At 42.3% G+C, this 22,573-nt stretch overlaps 1 protein-coding gene across 1 annotated transcript in view; it reads left to right on the top strand.

Moving 5' to 3' along the window:
• The first annotated feature begins 502 nt into the window (after positions 1–502).
• The window catches only part of PARP11 (poly(ADP-ribose) polymerase family member 11), a 181,193-nt gene continuing 159,122 nt past the window's right edge, over positions 503–22,573 (top strand). The window contains exons 1-3 of the mRNA XM_085652579.1: positions 503–911; positions 2,973–3,121; positions 3,880–4,011. Of these exons, the coding sequence (XP_085508705.1) occupies positions 3,119–3,121; positions 3,880–4,011 (135 nt within the window). The 5' untranslated portion in view covers positions 503–911; positions 2,973–3,118. The remainder of the gene's footprint in view (positions 912–2,972; positions 3,122–3,879; positions 4,012–22,573) is intronic.

The following is a 22,573-nucleotide window of genomic DNA, read 5'->3' as shown; positions in this document are numbered from 1 at the left end:
AAGTGACGTCATGGAATGCCTAACATTCTTTCCGTGTCAGCTGCTTATCTGACAGCCGCGCTCCCTGCCAGCTGCGTGTGGGCCTTTTTGGTAATTAAGTAAATAAGCTTTAAATATTTCTTAAACCTTAAGAGCTTTATTTATTTTCCCTCCGATACTTCACTAGATACACCCCACCAGTCTTCGAGAAGAGGTAACCGTGACCAGGATTCAAGCAGTCTGAACTTCCACGACCCACACAGCTCTGAACTGTCTATAATCCAGGCTGACAAGGTGCAGCTAACATTATTGAGACAGGATCCCGATGAACTCAGCATCATATCACCCACCAACATTAAACTCAAATTGATCTTGGACAAGGTTTGTATTCATCAAAGGCACCTGCTGACTCCGCAGCCAATAAACCCTTCGCAATTCTGACCGACGCACTTTGATTGGCTGAGATGCCGACGATGCTCCAATGCTACCTGGTCTTACACATTACTTGTCCCTCTCTCGATGTGTTCGGCCAGTCGGTTGGCTGTCAGGCGATCCGGAAGTATAGACATCACTGGGACGAACGTCTTCCGTAACAAAAACAATAACGGAAAAAGAACATTGGGTTGAATTTACGAACTGTCCGCGTAGACAGCGGACCAGCAGGACCAGCTTATAATGGGCTGGCTGTACCTATGCCTGGGCGCTGACCTCCAGAGGGGTGCATGGAGTTGTCAGCATACAGATCAGAAAGCAGCCACCCTCTGAATTGTCTTCAGCGTGTCAGCCCCCACTGCAATTAATCATTATTTTTTCCGTATTCAGGTTTCAGGCTCCCCTGTTCAACATCCTCCTCTCCTTCTCTAATTTCCTTTACACCTCGCTCCTTACGATTTTGGCGCCGGCCTGAATGAGCTGAACTTTGGGTGTTTCAGGTGAGGGTGGAGGAGAAGTCGTACAGTTTTTGTAATCAGTTCATGCCTGAGCAATGAGTATCAAAGTCCTCTGTTGTCACATTTAATTAGCAACAGTAGAAGAAGATGAGGTAGGGGCAGTGCAGGGCAGCAGCGTGCTAGGCACCTAGGGTCTCAATCCAGAGTAGCTGAACCCTAACCCCTAAGTATTGGTTTCCACGTGTGTAATCATTGTGGGCAAATAATGGTTGCTAGCACAAAATTAGTGTTTGATATTTTAGTGATATTTAATTAAGTTCTACAGTTTCTCTTTGTGTGTTAATACTTGCAGTTTTGTTTGTCCGCACCATAAATGCAGGACTATGCTAAAAAAAAATGCATTCGAAAAGTCAGTGCTGTTAATGCTTAGTGTTCTGCTTTGTTTCAGCTTTTATAGCAAGTTGCATGCTACCAGAGGCGGCGAAATGCGTGCAACGATAAGGGAGGGGGTTTGGGGGCGTTCAGTCTGAGCAAATACCGACCCCTGCAACAGGTGTACCTTAGTCTGGCCTATATGCCTTGACTTTAGAAGGCATCGTTTATAATGGCCTGGCGAGGGAGTCACCATTGACCGTTTAGGGATGGCTATGTGCAAACTAGACCAGTGGATCTTAACCTGTAGACCGGAGGCCCATGGCGGTCCGCGAAGACTACTCGGGGCCTGTGACTGATTAGAAAACTAAATAATGTAAACTGATTGATAACGTGGATATAAATAAAGAAAAGGTATACAACTGAAAATGTTCGAAACGTTATGTAAATGTGCAGGAATTTGAAATTGGAGGCTAAAAATGAAGTTAGTTCATGCCTGAGCAATGAGTATCAAAAATTCCCCTGTGGTCAAATGTAATTAGCAACCGCAGAAGATGAGGGAGGGGCAGAATAGCAGCGTGCCAGGCAGCTAAGGTCTCAGTCCAGAGTAGCTGAACCCTAACCCTTAAGTATTGCTTTCCACGTGTAAAATCTTTCTGGGCAAATAATGGTTGATAGTACAACATTTGTGTTTGATGTTTAGGGATATTGAATTAAGTTCTACAGTTTCTCTTTGTGTGTTAGTATTTGTAGTTTTGTTTGTGAGCACCATAAATGCAGAACTACAAGTACCAGGATGCTAAAAAAAAAATGCATTTGAAAAGTCAGTGCTGTTATTGGTTTGTGTTGTGCTTTGTTTAGCTATTATAGCAAGTTGTATGCTAGAGCTAGGGTGAAATGCGTGCAACACGGCTAAGAACCATTGACCTAGACAGAACAAATTAAGGCCATCATCCATATACATAGCCAGGAAGTACTATTTTATGTGGACTCTGACGATGAACTTCATGTACTGGGACCAGGGGGATACCTTGTCAGCAGCAGTGATTTTCAAATTTATTATGCCGCAGTATGAAGCGAAAGGAGCACAAAAGTACCATAAGTTAGTGAAGTACACTTAGGTGAACCAATTGAGTACCATGATTATTCCAGAGCTATCGAGACTACCACAGAGGTGGCATGCTACTTATCATTTTCATTGAAGGCAAATAAATAAGGTATTACGCTGAAGTTTGAAACTGCGCCTGTCAGTTGTAGGATGGGCAATGGGCTGTCGCATTAATTCTTATAAATACAGTGCTGCGGCCAGTAGACCATAAAAGAGACTGGAGCGTACGCAGCGTAGATTCTAGTATCAATATTTTGCTTGAGTGATTTTTTTTATGATTTGGTACTGTTTTTTCCCCCTGTTTTTCTGAAAATGAGTCTCAGAAACAGAGCCTCATTTCTAGAAAGTCATCCTTGCCAGTAATTTAATAGCGTTCCAGTTATAATTATTTTGTGTAGGCTAAGACTCCAGTCGTTGCAGTTGACAGTTCCTCCAAGTAAATGTAACAACTTTTGGGGGTGTTTCATTTGGGCATTGGAATCACCAAACTCTCTTGATGGATAGATAAACGTTGTAGTCCACTATTTGCAGCATATGTTTTCAAGGTTGAGATAGTATGTTATATGTTCAGACTTTAAAGAAGTTCACAAAATAACCTTTCAAATTACAATCTCCGTTTTCAGAACAAAAATCGTCGCTGCACTAGTTTTAAGACATGACAGAAAAATCCGAGAAGGGCTGATGATACCAGATCCCCTACCTGTAAAACATGTGATGAGAAGGAAGAGGAGAACACTCCCACGTCTATTTTCAATGAGAAGACCATGTCATGGTAAGACTGAAGCGCACTCTGTTGTGGTATGATCCCTCTAATTCGGTAGAATCAGCATAGATGAAATGGCCTCACGTCAAACACAAGGAGAGGCAGAGATCATGAGTGGCATATGGAATGTCTCATTATAAATTTAGAGTTTTTCTTCAGATGGATGTTAGAGATATTGAAAAGAAATCTGTACGCTCCATTTCCTCTTTAGCTCTTCGAACCCGGATACACCTAAGACACTACCCTTTATTGCGTTGTTCGTAGATTCAGTACAAAATGTTTATGAAGTGATGGTGAACCTGGTAATAAAAGATTTTAAGATCTTAAAATGTAGTTTCTTCTCATTGCCGCCCCAATCCCACATACAACCTACGCTTACTTGAAGCATATAATTTTGAACCTGTATATAACTGCAGCAAGAAGTCTAATCTGAAGTTTGAGTGTGACTCATAGGGTTGTATCACACTAGTGATTGATTTGATTTTCTTTTTCTTACTGTTTATTTTCCCTATCATTATACCGATTTTGGCGTCACTGTTATCCATCTCTTGTGAATCTTTTTGCAGTCATTCTCTGGATGTAGAATGAATTGCTTAAATCGAGCATTGCTGTTTTACCTAGGAAAAGTCAGTTACCAGAGATGTAATTGGTAGTTACCAAGATACAAAAGAGCTATGCGAGGAAGGAAAATAAATATTTGTCTAAATGAACAGCATGGTGTCATGCAATTTCAGCTACATAATGTATCTCCTTGATTGGAATTTCAGGACGCGCTTCAGCAAACACCGGAAGGAACCTGTGCAAAAATGGTTAATGACGTTATGGAAGAAATGGACATATCCGATACACAGTGGGGCTGGTTCTACCTTGCTGAATGTGGAAAATGGCATTTGTATCAGGTACTTATGTATATGACAACTTTGTGGCAGAGAATGAAATATTGCACCAAATCTAATTTTATTTTGTCAGTCAGTCAAAAAATAACTTTATTTGGTTTTCACAAACCATAAAGCATATAAAACACATTTCATATTAAAAGCATTTTCAGTTCATAAAAGTCTACTTAGTTCTTTTTATGGCATCATGCCTTCAATTTTTGCCCACTTTTGAAAGTAAGCTTTCTACTACTATCATAAATTTTATCCCCCTGCATATTAAAATGTTTGAGGCGGCACCCATCCAACTTGTTGCTGCCTGTCTGCAGGTGCAGATTTTTAAATCATTAAAAGCTGTTCTCAGCATCTTCCTTCTTTCTAATTTTACTATTTCACAGACACACAGCATATGGCTCAAAGTTTCGCTATAATAACCACATAAACGACATGCCTTTGCTTGATCCTTGTTTTTCCAGGAGGGTACTAAGTCTAATGTGCAATGTTCTCCAAATCTGTATGCCATGAACCTCCTTTTTAAGGACAATCTGAAGTGAGCTGCTAGGTAGGGTTGAGGTCTTGGCCGTGTATAAGAGTTTATTATGACCCATGCATGGCGGCGTCTCGCTAATTCCCTTTTGTCCTCCACGAAAGATAATGCTTTTGCTTTGTTTTTGCAAGCTAGTTTAAATGTGGCCTTTTCCAACTTGCTGTTCCAAAGCCCCTCAAGCTTTAATTCTTCAAGAGCTATCATCAATTGGACCCCCCACGAATTTGGGAGTCTTTGCTCTAGTTGTTGCTTTATTTCCAACCAGCATAAATTATTCAAACTTCCCGGTTCTGCCGCCCTGAGTTTCCAGCATAAGTTTACCATGGTTGCCTTCCTTTGGAATACTTGATTCTGTAGTCCGAATTCCAAACGGATTTGTGCTGGAGAGGAACCTTTAAAGAGATTAAATACCGTTTTGTAAACCTTGGTTTGTAGCTTATTTAAGATGTTACTTTCTTGGCCATGCCAGGTTTCCAGGCCATAGGACAAGGTCGGTAGCAGTTGGGCTGCCATTATTTTTAAAAGGTGCCCATGTGAAGGGCTTTCCAGATTCTTATATAGTTGTTTATAAGCGATTATTAAGGATTGAGCTTTTGCTGTAATCTCCTTTTTCTGCTCCATCATTGACAGGTTTCTTGCCATTTTGATGCCCAAGTATTTATAAGATCTTGTCTCTTCTATTTGAGAGTTCTTAGCGAACCATTTAAAGTTTCCTTGTCTTGGGCCCGCTAGTCTTACCACCTTGGTTTTTGATTTATTCAATTCCAAACCTTGAGCGTCCAAGTAGTCTATTAGTTTGTTTATTGCCCTTTGTAGCCCAATCGAATTCTGGCTTACCAAGACAATGTCGTCTGCATACTGTAAGTATTGAACCGGCTCCTTTGCCAAATTTGGTGGGTGTCCGTTTATTTGTTCTAAGTGGCGGTTCAAATCAGCTAGATATAAATTAAATAAACCTGGAGAAAGGACACAGCCCTGTTTTAATCCATTTGTAATGTTTATTTTTGAGGAGACTCTTTGTCCGTCCCCTAATTTTACAGTGGCCCATGTTTCACTGTATAATGATTGTTTTGCTTGTATCAGTAGTTGTGGCAGTCCCCATGCTTTCAGTTTCTTCCACAAGCGGTCCCGCGGCACTCTATCAAAAGCCGCTTTTAGATCTATATAGCAAGCCACTAATGCTCCCCTTTTCCTTTCAGCCTTTTCCGTCAGAATTGTCACGGCTGTTAGATTAGTGATGGTGCCCATTCCCCGTCTGAAGCCTGTTTGGAATTTAGGGATAATATTGTTTTCCTCTGTCCACTCTTGTAGATGTTCCAAGATGCATGAAGCATAGAGTTTGGCCTCAACGTCGATCAGGGCGATCAACCTGTAATTCCCGGGTTCTGTTCTAATACCGCTCTTGTAAATTGGGTGGAACAGGTTACCGCTCCAGGATTGCGGGATCTTGTTGTTACGGAACATGTGATTAAAAAGAGGTGTTAGGTATTTTGCCCAAACTTCTGGATCTCGTTTGAACAGGGCATTTGGTAGCCCATTTGGACCTGCTGCTCCTTCCGCTTTCAGATTTTTTATCAGTGTTTTTAAGCGTTTAACCGTTGTCAAAATTTGGTCATCTCCTTCCCAGCTGAACTGATCTTTCCCATTTTCAATATTAATGCTGGTTACCCTGGTGTTAAGTACTTTTTCCTTTACTTTCGGTGACCTTACTGCATCCACCTTTTCTAATCCCAGTTTGGGGTTATACAATTTATCGATGTATTCTAGCCAAATATTTTCGCTGATTCCGATGGTGTTTTGCTTTCCGTGACCTTTCATTAATTTGTTGATTATACCCCAGAATTCTTTACTATTTGGAAGTTTGCTTGCCCACAGCAGATCTTCCCATAACTTTTCTCTATATTTTCTTTTTTCCACTCTGCATTCCATCTTGTAGTCTTTTCTTAGTTTTTGGATCTTCCCGCTATCTTTTTTTATTCCCCTTTTAATTGCTTGCGCATTTTGTCTTACCTCTTTGGCGATATTTCTTTTTTTGTTTCTCATCTGTGTTGTATACCATGGCTCTTTGATAAACCCGTAATTACCTTTGGATACAATTTTTGCTGGGAATTTGTCCAGCAGTAATTCACATAGTTCCTCCCAGTTACTTGATGTTTGAAATGCTAACTCCTCAGCATTCTTTAGGTGTTCGTTCACCATATCCATTATCTCATCCATGATGGCTCCTCTCCATTTAAGCTTCCTTAAGTTATATATTTCAGGCCACACCACTAATGAAGCTACAGGCTCCTTAAGTTTAATATTTAAGTCTAGGACTGTCTCTTGAGGGAAATGATCACTCTCTGGTCGTAATAAGATACAGAACTTGTCTACCCGGGATATTAGCTCTTTGCTAATTATCGTATAATCTATAATTGATTGTTTTTTTCCACAGGAAAAGGTGATACTGGCTGGTTGATCTCCCCTCGTGTTTCCATTCAGGATGACCATGCCTAATTTTTCCAGCTTGTTTCGTATCTTTTGATTGTTATTCTTGTTCTTATTCGTCTTTTCTCCTGTCAGATTGTGATTAAAATCCCCTGATATTATCATCTCATGGTGTTGATGTGTAACTTGAAGTGTTTTTATTAGGGTTGTTAGGGTGGCCAATTTCTCCTCTTTTTTTGTTCTTATTTGGATGAATATAGATATTTAGGATTATTAGTTTGTCTCCAACTCTTTCTCCTTGTACCGGAACATTTTCTTCTACTTTAATTATTTGGATCCAGTTTTCTCCGGAATCCATTTCCTCCGATTTCCAGTCGATTTCCGTTGCCATGTATGTGGACAGACCCCCTCTTGGATGCCCATACTTAGATGTTTTTTCCGCCATTGTATGGAATTCTTCGTATCCTGCCAAGTGCTTTGGTGAAGTGTTCCATGTTTCTTGTAACAGGATAACTTTAAAATTACTTAAATAGGTAAGGGTTTCTTGATCTTGTTGCATTTCGTTAAAACCATGAACGTTCCAAGAGCAGATCGTGAACTTTTTCTCCTCTTGATTTACTGCCTTATTATTTTGTGCCCCCCTTACCAAGGTGTTATCATCAGGAACGATGTAAATTCAAAGTGTAGGGTAGCCAAGACCATTCGTGGATTCCATCTGACTGGGTGGTTGTTTGTCTGTCCATAGCAATTTGCACTCCGGTTCCCCTGCGTGTTTCTTGATTTGGTGAAGTACTTCTGGCTCCTTTTAGGACCGTCGAAGACTTTCCCTTTATGTTTTGCAACCCGGAAACCTCGTCATTTATTAGCGGGTATGGATATTTTATTAATGGTGGATAAGATATAATTATGCCCCAAGTTGCGAAGATCTCCCTGGAGGCAAAGATCCGTTCCGTTATCTCTGTCGACGCCCATGTAGTTCTACTAACTTCCAAATCCATCTCCATGTTAACTTGCACGAATTCTAGTGCCAATAGATCAGTTGATGGAATATCCCTTAATTTCGGAATTTCTCTAAAAAGTCTCATTATGTTACCCCTATTTAGGATATCATTTTTGCCCTTTGTTTTATATTCCGGCTTAAAGATTAATTTACAGCCTGTTCCTTCTGGATTTGGTTGGGTTTCTTGATTTCCTTTTAGTTCCCTTTTTTCCCCTATCCTTTCCCCCGCCTTAGTGTTGATCGTAAGCTCGATCGTGGGCCGTCCTTTTGAGCTTAAATTCGGCGTTTTATCTTCCTCTCCGCTTTGCCTTCTATTTTCCTCCTTTGTTTTGAACATTTTGGTTGTACTGAACTGACCCAATTGTTGGTTCTCCGCTAATATTTTACACGTCCGGCCTTTTTTATCCAGGGTGATGGATAGCTGGATGTCAGAACTTGGCGCTCCTTCAATGTTCATCCCGATACTTTTTTCCCTTTTTAGCGTGGTTGTTTTGTCTTTGTTGGTTATCCATTCAATTTTTTTCTTCCTGGTGCTTGAATTTTAAGCCATCATCGTTTTTCGCTTCCGGTACCATTTTTTGAGACATATCTTCTATTTTGGATATTTTATCTATGGATGATGATTACAATCCTCAAATTGCCATTTGTGTGTTTTGGGATTAACTGGTCCGCGCCTGTGGGTTCTCATTGTTTCGAGTGTGTTGGAGAAGGATTGGAACTGATATTCTTGTTATATTTCTTGTTGAAATTTACTACTTCTTTATCTCGTGTTTTATCTGCTAAATTTACAATTTCACAATTCCTGCATTACTTTTTTTATAAGGGAAGAGCCTCCCCCCTTCTATCTCTTTGCTCATCATGTCCACTAAGCCCCTTCCCTATACAGGGTTGACTTGTCAACTCGTGTTTTCTGTACCTGCACTGGCCTCCGTTTTCCAGTTCTTGTGTATATCTTCAAGTGACAGCTGGCAACAGCTTCTGAAATCTTCTGCCAGTTGACCCCACTGTCAGCAGTTTTGCTTTAAAATTGGCCTTTCTGTTCTTGCTGTACATGTTCAGAAATCTACCTGTACCTTGCCTCATCTGGATAACCCGTCCAAGTTGTTCTATATATGGGTTGCTCTTAAGCCAAATTTGTTTTGTAAGAAGACCTTTTAGTAAGTTTATTTCGATGATTACAAAGATAAAATGACGGTAGCATTTGAGAAGTTTGCAGGTGCTCTAAGTGTGGATTTTTTTTTTTTTACCAAAGCTTTTTGGTTTAATTCTTAAGATCACTGCATACCTTCACAGCTAGCTAATATCACATTATTACAGCTGACTTATGGGCTCATTACGATGGCGTAACGATCGCCACCGCCAGGCCGGCTGTGGCGATCGTTACGCCATCGTGATGAGAAATCCCCCCCGCCATATTATGATGGTGGTGGGTATCGCGGCGGACGCAAAGTCCGTCCGCCGCTTTTTCCCCGGTCGGCAATCGTTGGGGATTGCTGGCCGGGCGGAGCTGTATTTTGTATTTGTATTTGTAGGGGTATTTGTAAAGCGCGGCGTTCGCTCCGGAAGGAGCATCATGGCGCTGAGAATCCTTGATGACCGGTCTGGGGACAGCTGTGCCACTAATATGGTGCCAGTGCCTAGCAGGCACCACCCGCCATATTAGAATGTGGGTGATTGATGGGCCTTTCTGGCGGGGATTGGCTTTGGGGCCTGTTGCGTATCCCCCTGCAGTTCTTTGCACCGAGTGGCAGGATCCGCGTGGTGCCTGCCACATGGTGCAGGGAAATGCTGTGCATGCCCATTTACCATTGTGGACGATACTGCAGCAAGCAGCACTGTCCGCAAAGGTAAAAGGCCAGGATGCGCCCGCCAGTATGGCGGGCGCATCCTAATTGGGCCGGTGGGACCTCCGCAAATCTGGCAGTCGGTCCCATCACTGTGATGATGGCGGGCAGACTGATGTCTGCCCACCATCATAATGAGTCCCTTAGTTCAGATACGCCCATCGAGGTTTCAGCATAGATGACATTACACTTGTGTTCATCAAGATCGCACATAATGTCAGTTATCCTCCCCAGTAGTTGCTATGTCCAATGGGCCCCAAAAGATTGTTTCTGATTATTTTGCTGTCACATATATCTCCGTCGAGACTGAGCACCTCGTCTCTGGTGCTTCCATGTGAGAGGACTCCCCTGCGTCGCTCTGTGCCCCAGCTTGTTGTTGTCTCCCCACCTAAAACAGGTTGAGGGCTTTCATCAATAGCGGATATGATATCGAGGGGGTCCCCTCAGTCAAATATTTTAAAACTGAGTACCAGGTGGATTCAAAGTCGCTGTCTATTTCTGACATGTTACAAATCAAATTTTGCATGGCATGATATTACAGAGTTTTGTTTTGGCCGATATCTGGCAGTTCCTTCTTCCATCAGAACACTGCCACCAAAGTCTTTGCCACTTCCAAGCAGTTCATATCACATTGTTTATGCCCTTGTTATGTTATTGGCATTTAGGAAATGCGACCAACTTACATCAAAAGGCCTATTGTAGGTAGAACTGCCGCTAGCTAAAATAGCCATGTTTAAGCAGCTTTAAAAGTGGTATCGCTGTGGCAGGGTAACAAAGGCCAACAACGAAGAAGGGTTGATCATTTTGAGGAACAGCTTATCCAGCCCTTGTTGCAGTCTCCACCAGAAATATAGCCAGCTGAAATGGAGTCGCCAATCGACTGCTTTAGACCACCCAAGGAAGAAATATCACCAAACATCTGAGAAATAGGATGGCACTAGGACCCAGCAACATTCCTTCAGAGAAACTAATAGCAATAATTGAAAAATCAGTAAGCATGCTGTACCCCATGTTTGGAAGCATCTGGATAGAGTAGAAGGTGAGGACTGGAGTTTGCCAGGGTTGTTTGCGCTCGCCTTTTCTCTTCCTATCGGCCATAGACTGGATCATAAAGACATCCACAGCAAGGAGAAGGAATGGGATCCAGTGGACATCTCTGACACAGCTCGACGACCTGGACTTTGCAAATCACCTGGTCCTACCCTCCCATACTCTTCTGCAGTTGCAAGAGAAGACGGACAAGGTGGCAGCCACATCAGTACAACTTGACTTTAACATCCACTGTGGAAAAACCAAGATCCTGAAGGATAACATGGCCAGCACAACTGCAGTCACTCTTGCAGGCGATGCACTGGAAAAGGTTGAGGCCTTCACCTACCTGGGCACTGTAGTAGACAAGCAGGACGGCACAGACGGCGACGTCAAGGCAAGAAATGGCAAAGCAAGGGCTGCGTTCATCAAGTTCTGGAGCTACAAGGACCTAACGTTGCAAACCAAGATTGCACATTTTAACACCAACATCAAATTGGTCCTTCTGAAAGGAGCAAAAACTTGGAGGACAGCAGTGACCACCACCAACAAAGTCCAGGCCTTCATCAACACCGGCCTGAGGACAATTCTCCAAATCCACTGGCCAAACACCATCATCAACAATGACCTATGGCAGCAAACTTTCCAACTTCCTACTCATGAGGAAATCGTGGCTAGACACTGGGGCTGATATAGTTCACACCCTCTGCACGCCTGTGTTTTACCTCACCAGGCAAGCCCTGCGCTGTAACCCCAAGTGATAAGGAAAAGAGGAAGGCCAAGAAAAAACTAGCCTCATGGCTGACTACGAGGAGATGGGTTACACCCGGAGTCAAATGGAAAGAAAAGCTCAGGACAGAGGTGGCTGGAGAGTCCTGGTTGATGGCCTATATACCCCAGGAGGGGTAGTAGGTATAAGTAAGTAAGTGAAAGCTGTGGTAAGAGTGGATATCAAAAGACGGCTTAGTCCAAAGGTGAGGTTCTAGATAAGACAAAGAACGTCCCCCGCATCAAGTGGTGTATATACAGCGGGGGATGGCCAGTGCCATGTCAGATGATTTAAGTTTTCTAGTTGGCTGATGAAACCTGATCTTTGTACGTAAGTATACAAGACCCTCACCATACAAGACTGAGTGTAGCAAAGAGATTAAATATACAACACACCCTAACAGGCATCCAATGAAGGTACTTCGAAACTGGGTCTGCAGAAGTCCTCTGTACAGATGACAAACCAGTCAGGCAGCCATAATTTAAAACCCTTGTAAGCACAACAGGAGGGACTTATTTATTGCAACCAAGAGAACATAACCATAATCGATGCAAATAGATATAAGAGCCTGTGTAGTAGTCTTCCTATGGTTCAGAGGGATCCAAGAAAAAACCTTCCTACGCATACAGAGGTTTCCAAGGCAGGTATTACTCTCTGCTGATACTTGATTCGCCATGTTGAGTTAGTCATCCAGCAGAATGACAAGGTTTTTTTTACAACTAATTTTTTAACAATTAGGATTGCCCATTTCTTTAAGCCACTGGTACGCAGACCAGATCTGGGTGGCAATGCCTGCTGAATAGAAGAATTTTATGTTCCCTTGAAAATGCTTCTTAGAGGGTATGGCTGACTATTACAGTTGCGCTTGACATTACATATTCTGCTCCTTCTCACTGTTAAGCTTAAATAAAGACTGTTTGTTCATTCAGGTACACTAAATAGTATCCGGGCTTAACGACAACCACTGTAGCTGTCTTACACTCTGCTCGAATGGTTGTATGTGTGCCCTGGAGAGAGCATGCTGTGTATTAATGTAGCTTATTTTATCTTTAATTCATTTTACTTTGTCTCATGCTATAGGTCCCTGTTAAAAAAAAAAAAAAAACCTGTGAAAAATGATTTCAGTCCTGAATTTTAAATAATTTGGGATGTCTGGGTTAGAGGCTTAAGTCCCTCCTGCTGTCCGAGACCCCTGACATTCATAAACAAGCATTGGCATAGCCAACAGGTCTCGCCTTTGGGACCTTGTAAGTGTTTAGCTATGCGCCACATACATACATGGTGTGGCCAATCGCAGAGTGACACACACTGCCGTAGGTCAACACTGGGCAGTATAGAATTGGGTATAAAAGGCGCCAAGAGTGACTAGTACCCAGTGTATTACGAGAGCGTTTGCTGCGCGATGATAATGATGCAAAAGGAATTGTACTGGGCAGGAGAAGGACCATTTAAAGTAAGTCTCCATTAATATTGATGGCTTGTTTAAATTAAAAACATCACATACCTTGCCTTCCCTTAGGATCATCATAGCCTCAGGCAGATGTTGCTAGGCATCCGTAATTATTAAAAAAAAAAAAAAAAAAACAAGAGCTTAATTCTAGTTGTATTTATATAGCGCTTACTACCCCTGACAAGGTGTCTAAGCGCTTTTTGAGAAGTAGCACGCTACTACAGAACCCAAAAAGGATTAGTGGTGAATTAGTATAGGGAAGTTTGAGTTAATTTGAGCGGTGGATATGCGAGTCTGTTATTTGGATTGAAAAAGATAATGGAGGGATAGACGAGGGAAGAGTCTAGAAAGTGTAGATGAGCTGAAACAGAATAGTGCTGGTAGAACTCAACGTGCCAGAGGGAAAATGGAAGGCAGGAGTCCTGACCAGAAGTCGTTTAAGGTGTAGATGTGAGCCACACATGTAGATAATTACCCACAGTGATTCTACCTAGTCCTTTCAACAGATAAAGCATTGAAATCAAACCCACTAATTTGCCCAAACCCTAATGTTCACATCTAGTAAAGAGATAATCGCCACAACGAGCACTTTCCCTGATCAGCTCACATCTAGCCAATTCCATAAAGTCATTAACCAAACTCTGGTTTACTCTGTCAATAGCAAAAGCAGAATGAACTTGTACAATATATCCAGAATGGCACCCCAATTTTAAGGGAAACCCAAGTCCTAACCCTCTTTGGTTTTATGAGAGACTTTCTTTAAGCCAATTACGCCATACTGTTTTGCCACACTCTTTGACAAACCAAACAAAATTAGCTCTGTAGTATTAGCTGAAATCTGCCACTAGTCTTATATTTTTGGATTCATCAAGCACCACACAGGACCTGAGTGGAGTCGAAGCACTAAAAATCAATTACAAAAAAAGCTGATGAAGACTGGGCAGTTAACAGTGAAATCACCACGTTTTAATGCCTCCACCCAAGTCGAGAAGCTTGTAAAGTTCTGTCACTGCTGGGAATGTGCACTCTATAAGAGAGCTGTCCAACTAGAGATGGCTCAGCCTCCATTGTAAGATCAATGGGACAGAGGTAGTGCCAGCCGTGTGAGAATGTACACCGAGCATTTTGATGTATAAGAAAATGGAGTATTTCAGTGTGGTATGTTAGTAAAAAGAATAATCTTCCGAGTTCTATGCGTAAGGTTAAACCCTTAAACAGTTACTGTGGATGGTCAGAATCTCATGCAGTTGCCTACTTTGACACACAGCTACATTAAGCATCTACCTGGAAGTTCTTGTTGTAGAGTTGTACGAAAACACTGTAGCTCGGGCACCGCACAGCTGATTACCCAGGGAGCATCAGCAATGAGTTGGGTCCTAGACGGAATTTCAACAAAAGACGGACATTGGCGGAACTCATAATCCTAGGAAGTTCAACAAAAAAACAAGATAACTAAAATGTATGGTGCATAATAAACACAATACATGCTGTAAACAGGCCTGCTATATGAGTTCTATTATGTTACCAAGATCTGTGTCACACGCTGATGAAATCTAGTCTCCCAGTGACCGTAACGTTGAGGCGATGCTTCTGGCTGTTTAAATCCTCCGCCTAACCCGAATTCTGAACGTCTTGTGAGGGTCGCGCATGCTAAATGAGGGGCTGTTATTGTATTTGTCCTGGGAGAAACGGCATGCATTTATGCAGGGAGGAGATGCATTAAAATAAGCAATGCATTTATGCAAAGGAACACAAATCATTTGTTGGAAACCAGTTTGAAGACAAAGCTGCATTCCCACAACAACGTTCGCTCAGTCTCTTGGTATTAATAGGCACTCCAGAAATTACAGCAAGCCGACACAGACTATGTACACTAAGCTCTGGTAGGGGAATGCAGAATTGGAAGCGGTGCTTGCCCAGGCCTGCTCATTTTCCGACATATATATAAAACAAGCAGGGATGGTGGGATAAGTGTGGGGCTGGGCAGCAAGGCAGAGAAGAGCTGGGTGGGTGCAAAAAGGAAGCCTCACTAGCAAAACAGTCCAAATCAATCAAAACAATCCTAAATCACAGTGTGAGCAGTAGAGAAGCGACGCTAAACGGGGCGCCTGCAGCCTCTCTAAGAGCAAATACCAGAATGATTAATTGCTGTGTGGGCTGAAGCTCTGGAGTCAGGTCAGATGGAGACTGCTGCCTAATATGCAGCCAAATCTCTTCCTCCAGCTCCAGTTTTGCGCCCTGGGCGTGGGCCCAGCTTGCCCAGGTTAAAAGCCAGCTATGTGTGGTGTAATTGCACTTTATACAAAGATGAAGTCCTTTTTATTCAGAAATAAGCCTGGCGACCACTCGGTCACTTCCTTAGTCCCTTGCTTTGAGCGAATTCGGAGACATTCTCGTGCTCGCCCATGAATGCGTCTCGCCCACCCGGGGTGCGTCGAGGCGCACATCAGCATTAATCTCCCTCTGATGGTGCCTCTCTTCAGATGAAGATGAGGCAGAGCTTGGAGAGGCTGCCTGTGCAATATTAGCATGGCAAGGGTGTCATCATCTGTATAAATAATGCGCAGGAGAATTAATGCGTTCAGTATTGTGAGTGCTAATATTTACCATTAATGAAGCCACAACAAGCCGAGCAGCCGTGTGATCGTGGCTTCTGCATGGAGAGTGAAGCTTGCATTGAGGCGAGGGGGAGCAATTGTGGGGTTTGCTTTGAAAGCAGAGTTGCCAGGCGGGCACGTGTTTACACAGTGCACTTTGTGATTTAGTGTTCGTAAACTCCAAAGATCAGCAGTGAAAGGAAGGGGATTCAAGCTCGATTTTGAAAAGATAACCAGGCAAAGAAGCGTGCAGCTGTCCAGCAACCAAAGCGAGGGGCTCGTGGCGGTGACCATAATCCGCTTTCTTAAGTTTGGAAACTTTATTTTGGTTCATCAGCATTCCATCACATGGGGTTACTGTCGTTTATAGTTTGATCAGAGCTGCTTTCTGTGGTGTATGGGAGTGAGAACCTCTTTCCTGGAAGGTTAATGGTCCCGGTGGGCTGACCTATGCACCCTCGAAAGACCAGCATTGAAAGCGTGCGTCATCACGATCGCTCTGAAAGCGAAAGTGATCGCGCACGAGTTTTCAAAGTGCTGCTGAAAGATGGCGCGCGTGCACGGTCACATGAACGCAAGCGCTAGGCCAGCCAGCAGCACTTTGAAAGCTCACATACATAATGTCTCTCCGAAACCTAAAAAGGGAGCCCTGGTCTGAAGTATGAAACCCATTAAATAGTGGGGGTGCGCTCTCCGTCTCCTTCAGGCCTCCACAGTGTAGCCAGCCTTCCTCTCATCCACATAGAAGCTCCCTCTTTTGCATCAGAGCATCTCTTAATGGGACACAGTACACACCCAAATCGATCCTGTGGTCTATCACTTCCCCCATCATTCTCAGGTGAGAGGCAGTGTTCTAGGCTGCAACAGAAGGCTACTTCCAACAGTGGTCTAGTGTGCCACACCCTTGCTGCAGTGCAATCCTTCGATCGCACCTCACTTATCACGGGTTTGGAGAACCTGTCTCGCCGCCTCGCTAGCATACCCTGGGCTCCCTGTGGTTTCCCACTGACTTCATGTTGTGGGTAAAACCACTGTTTCCTTCTCCACAGGCCCAGGGAGTCTTTTCATGTTGCCTCTTGACACTCCATATGTCGTGATCGCCATCTTTCCTCACTCAGTCTCGGGGATTGATGCATATATCTCAGGATGCTTATGGGGTCCAGGACTCCCACACTATGTGTGTGGGGTCGTACTAGTCTCTCCCATTCCCCTGTGTTCATCTAAAGTCGTCTTCTCCACAGAATTCTCTCAGCTCGGGGAAGCCAGCCTTGGACCAGTCCTAAAAAGCCACCATCTTGCTCCATGACAAGACTTCACCCCTTTAAATGTGCAAATATTTTGATTTAACGTGTTAAAGAGATCCTGTGGCACAGTAGGTGCATCAGTATTAGGAGTTTTTGTGACCAACTATGGCCTGATCTTTGATACAAGGAATGGAAAGAAAGATGACTAACTGAAATGCTGAACACGACTCCATACAATTTTTAGGAAAACCAAAGAAAAGTGACAACTTGTGTTTCATAGAAAGGCACAATTTCAGCATAAATGCGATATATTTAGAACTAGAGCGAGCTTTCACTCTTCTTAATGCAGGGATGACGGGATGAGGTGGAAAAAGCCCCCCACAGTTAATTCAAAAACCACACCAAGTCTTTTGTACCTGGTAGTCATTTTTAGGTTGGAGAAACGTGATTGCAGTCGGTAAACTAAGCATAGTTAGAGGTGTCATGAAGTATCCATGGACTTTAGGTACTCTGGGGAGGATTCAAATGGGGCTTTCTTGTGATGTTAACCCCTAATTCTGTCCATTTTGACAAGGTAAAGGAAAAAAAGTCACTGCTACGATAACACCTGTTAAAGGATGAGGGACCCTCAGGCCGTGAAAATCATAAAAAATTTACTAGAACCTCACGTCGAGTTACTTGAATAATCCACTCGACTTAACTGTAATGCACTTGACCCATAAACTGGTCCCAAATTGTTTGATTATTGGCAAATATTTTATTTTACAGAGTCTCCTTTTTCTTCATTCTTGCATACGAATACACATTCAAATATGTGGGTTCAGCATTTCTGCTGTAGAAAACAATACTCTTTTGTTTAATTGAATAGATAAAATGTTTGCTTCATGTGTAATAAGAATCGAGCCCACATATAGGGTGGACACGATCCCTGACTTGCCTCTCAGTTTTCTCATAGCATTGCCATCAGTGCAGGAGGGTTTCTCAGTTCATGTGTAAACATATATAATATATAAATATATCACTAAAGTATGATGTGGTAGCCAACAGTCATTTGCAGACAGGAAATCTCCAAGAAATAAGCAAAACCATACTCACTAACTTGCAGTTTACTGATAAAACTAGATAGTGTATTAACAATAATCTGTGAAAACTGGGTTTCAGACAAACGTATTTATCATTTGTACATCAGCATGTAAAGTATTTTGATTTGTTCTTTATTCTATTAAAATATATTTTTTTCACCAGACAGAAGTATAAAAATGGGCTTTCACAACTACTAAAATATATTTTGAAATGTTTGTATAGTTGACTTATTAGCTATTTAAATGTTTGTTAAAAAGCCTGATACCCTACAGCCTTTCATTTCACACTTCTAAGCAGCTCAGACAGTTCACTTAGCAAAATCCTGGAACACTGCTGGAAGAGAAAGAAACGTATTTGTAAACTGACTTCTGACCCCTGTCTCTGAACACAGAGCAAACGTGACAAGATTAACACAAGATTTAAAGTCCTCTTTATTGCTCCGTCACTTTCTGACTGAACAGAATACCTGTTCTGTCACCTCACCAGAAAGGGCGAGTAGGTCCTAAATATAGCTCGATCTGATAAAATCTGACTCACCCTAGCGAGTGGGCAAATAGATTTTTACTGTATTTAGAATTCTGTGCGCTTTACTTCTAATACCCATTAGTGAAGTGTCTGTGCTCCCCTTTAAACATGAACAAATTGATATATTTAACATGCCTATAAGATCCTAGTATATAGTACAAAATGTACCATAGGGCCTGGAAGTTAAATGCCACCAATGAACTGCAGCACATGTTGTGTCATCCACTACAGTGACAGTACAAACATGACTTCAGGGCTGCTTCTATAGCCTGACTAACCATGTAAAGCGTGCACTGCTACCTATCTAAATAAACCTTTTTTGACCGATAAATATCTTGCTTTTAAATATTAGTAAGTCACCTTATTGTAAGCCTTATATGCCACAAGGTAGGGTGTATGGTATTTTGAATGTAGAATTCTTATGTAAACATGTTGCTACAGTGGGAAGTCCCTAAAAACTATTGTCCTATATAGAAAACCAGAGTACAGATTAAACTACTAATACTTTATCTCATGAATGGGCCCAGCTAGAAGAAACTTTTGGGGTGCACTTGAAAGGGATAGGAAAGGATGCAGAGACAATCTTGTATATTCTCTGTGTGGTTGCTGGAGGACCCTGCTTTTGTCCTACCATATGTATGTCTTTGGGTTTGTTGTAGGTACAGTGCCTGCCTTAACCCTTTCGCTGCGGCGGGAATTCCGCCGCAGCGCTGGGGGGGGGCTTGGGGGCAGCGCGGTGGCGCGGTACTCATGACGGAACCACTCCGTCATGAGCCGCGGTTGAGCTGTGCTCATGACGGAGTGGTTCCGTCATGACTCCGCCCACTGCGCTAATCGCCCGCACAGGCGGGGAATTAGCGCCGCGTGGGCGGCGCGGCCGCCAACGGCCGCAGCATGACGGAACCACTCCGTCATGAGCACACGGCGACCGTGGCTCATGACGGAGTGGTTCCGTCATGAGTGGGGAAGGGGTTAAACTGTATTTTAGTGTTAGATATGGGAGAATACTAGGATTACTATAGTACACTTTCAACACACCCCTGGCCTCACAGATCATAGGCTGAGTGTGACAAAAGACTTTCGCCATCCTGAAAATGTCCTGCAGTATGGCCATTTTGGCCTGCTTGCAGTAAGGCAAAGGGAACTACTTAATAAGTGGGTAGCAGGCCGCGAAAAACCATGAACATTTTACTAGACCTGCAGGTCTAGTGACTTAAATAATCTAGTCGACCTATTTGTAATGCTCTTGACCCATAAACTGCTTTCAAATGATGTTATCGTGGGCAAATAATTTAATTCATCGTGCTGCCATTTTCTTCATTGTCACATAAGAGAGCACCTTTAAATGTGCAAGTTCAGCATGTCTTGTGTTTAATAAATTAATCAAAAGAGTTTTTTGAACTAAACTTTCTTTCCATATATGATACAAATCTAGCCACATATAGGATATACATGACCCCTGACTTGCCTCTTAGTTCATTAACAGCATTTTCATCAGGGCGGGGGCAGAAATGTTTCTCAAATCGTGTTTAAAAACTATCCCTTAATACATTACCAAAGCATAAAATGGTACCACAATGTCATTTTTTATCAGCAGATTTACACTGAAATGGCCACAAACTTTCCCACTGACATGCAGCTTTACTGATAAAACTATATAGTTTACAAACAATAATGTTTGGAAATAGATTTTCTGCAAATATGTATCATTTGCACATCACCAAGTAAAGTGTTCTGGTTTGTTTTGCTGCTATTTAACTCCCTTGTTTGCATTATACTTCTTAATTACAAACCAATTGCTTTTGTAATTCCGGATATATTTGTAATATTAATTTGCAGGATATTTATTTAAATGTTATGTGATAGAGAAAAATAACTGACATCTTCAGACCGCTCACTTGACAAAAACATCTAAGGGAGAGAAAAATATTATTTGCAGGCTGCAATTAGTTAAAAGACAAACTGACATTTGACCTCTTTTCTTGAACAGGCAGCAAATGTGTCAAGATAAAAACCAGATTTAATGGCATCTTTATTACTTGTTCACTTTCTCAATGAACAGAACACTGGTTGATTTCTAGTCTAAGTTTGCTAGATGAGACTAGTAGGTGCTAAAAATAGCTTGACCTGATAACATTTTACTCACAATTGTGAGTGGGCGAATAGATTTTTCAAAGCCTGGGTAGGCTTGGCCACAGGAATATTTACCTTATTGGTTAAAGCGTGTCCAGTAGTCCCTCCCCTCCACAAGCTGATTCCAGGGATAAATGTGGCACCTTCAGGTATCCATTTCAGATCACTTAATTGACCTGTGGAAGATCCGAAGAAGAGTGGACCTGGGGTCTGTGACCTGAGAAGAGTCCTGAAGAACTGGACCCGCTCTCTCTTGTACACAGAATAAAGAAGTGGACTGCAGGGGTCTGGTGACTGACCTGTGTGGCTACAGGGAGATGTTCCTGGAAGTTCTTGGCTGGCCAGTGGAAACTGGAACTTTGCTGGTCCCTGCTGTTCACCTGTGTCTGATACACTGCATCTCTAAGTGCCTCCCCTGAGGTCCTGGGTGGGGCTTTAAAACTGGACTCCTGTGGGGGAGTGGAATTTAAGAGTGTCAGAAGATAAAATGTTTGACAAGGATGAACCTGGTTGGTATATAGCCTGCCCGCACCTTATCTCAGTCAGCCTCAAATTTCACCCAGGTCCCGGTCTACCAGGACCATTGACTATCATTGGTGCTTTGGTGCTATTTCTGTGTTCAATATTAAAAATTCACATCTCCAGCTCCCCTTATTGGGGTTTTGCCATTTGTTTATTACATTTTACACTGTTGGGAGTTTTTTCATTTTCACTTTTACTGTTTTTGTATTGTATAAATACTTTACATATTACTCTGAGTTAAGTCTGTCTGCTCCATGCCATAGCTACCAGGCAGTTAAGTTCAGGTTAATTTAGTGACTTTTGAGGGTTCACCCTGACATGAATAATGAATATTCTTTGAGGTAATAACGCTTTGTCACAGGGCCCAATTGTCTTGTAAGTTTGACTCCTTTAAACCTATGTGTGCTCTAACCCATATGGGAAGCTCTTTTTTATGCCTGTTTCAGGCTGTAGTAAAGAGGCCCACACGTAGGCCCAAGGGCTTTCTTCAGGACTGAAGCATTTCTGTTTGGGACTAACTTCATGAGCGACTTACTGTTAAAGTAGCGTTGTATGTCATGTGCAAAAGCCTAAGAGTAAATGCTATTACTTAGTTATAAGAAAACAAGGAAAGTGTGCATATACTGAACCAGAACAATTTGAGTCCTTGATTGGGCATGTAGGAAAAGCTGTTAAGACCCTGTCATAATTATTCTTCTCTGGACTTGGGGAGGGGGCCATCTGGCTGACACTAATTCAAATTTTTGCATACCCTTTGGGTGCATGTACATGTCACAGACAGACTCCAAAATAACTGCTATGTAAACGTGTCCTTGAGTTCTGGATCTATACTAGCATGGGTTTGATTTCTCATTAAGGAACCTTCTTTGGGTAAGGGTTTCTGGCAACCTTCCCAGAGCTGTTCAGTTGAGGCTATGTCAGTTAGGCAAGTGAGCTATGTAAATGGGGCACCCAGAGCAAAGATGCCTGTATAACTTTTGTGCTTGGAATGTGGCTAGACCTGCACAACATTTATCTAAAAATAAACATTGGGAGGTTTGTGAGCTGCAACAAATATTAAAACTTAAGGATATGTGGCTTATATATGACATATACATTGAGGTATTCATTTGTTCTTGCCAAGAGCTATCCTTGTATTGTAGTAAACCCAATGGATTGTGTTTGCTGGAAGTTAGGCCGGAAGGCATCGTTGTATTCTAGCTCTTCCAACTGTGTTTTTCCTCCCATACGACAAATATGAGGCACAATAAGAATAGTATGCAAAGCCATTGGTGCACAAGACTCTGGAGACCTTTTTTGATACGGGTTTCTTTAACACCTTATTGGCAAAGAAATGGAGAACTAATGAATACATGCTTCAACATTATGTTGCTAAAGGTACTGCAAATCACAATTAGTTGACTGATTCTATGTACA

This window comes from Triturus cristatus, chromosome 4_1 (genome assembly GCF_964204655.1).
Source record: "Triturus cristatus chromosome 4_1, aTriCri1.1, whole genome shotgun sequence".
NCBI classification, from domain to species: domain Eukaryota; kingdom Metazoa; phylum Chordata; class Amphibia; order Caudata; family Salamandridae; genus Triturus; species Triturus cristatus.
Note: the sequence above shows the minus strand (reverse complement) of the source record. Positions and strands in the feature narration are given on the sequence as shown.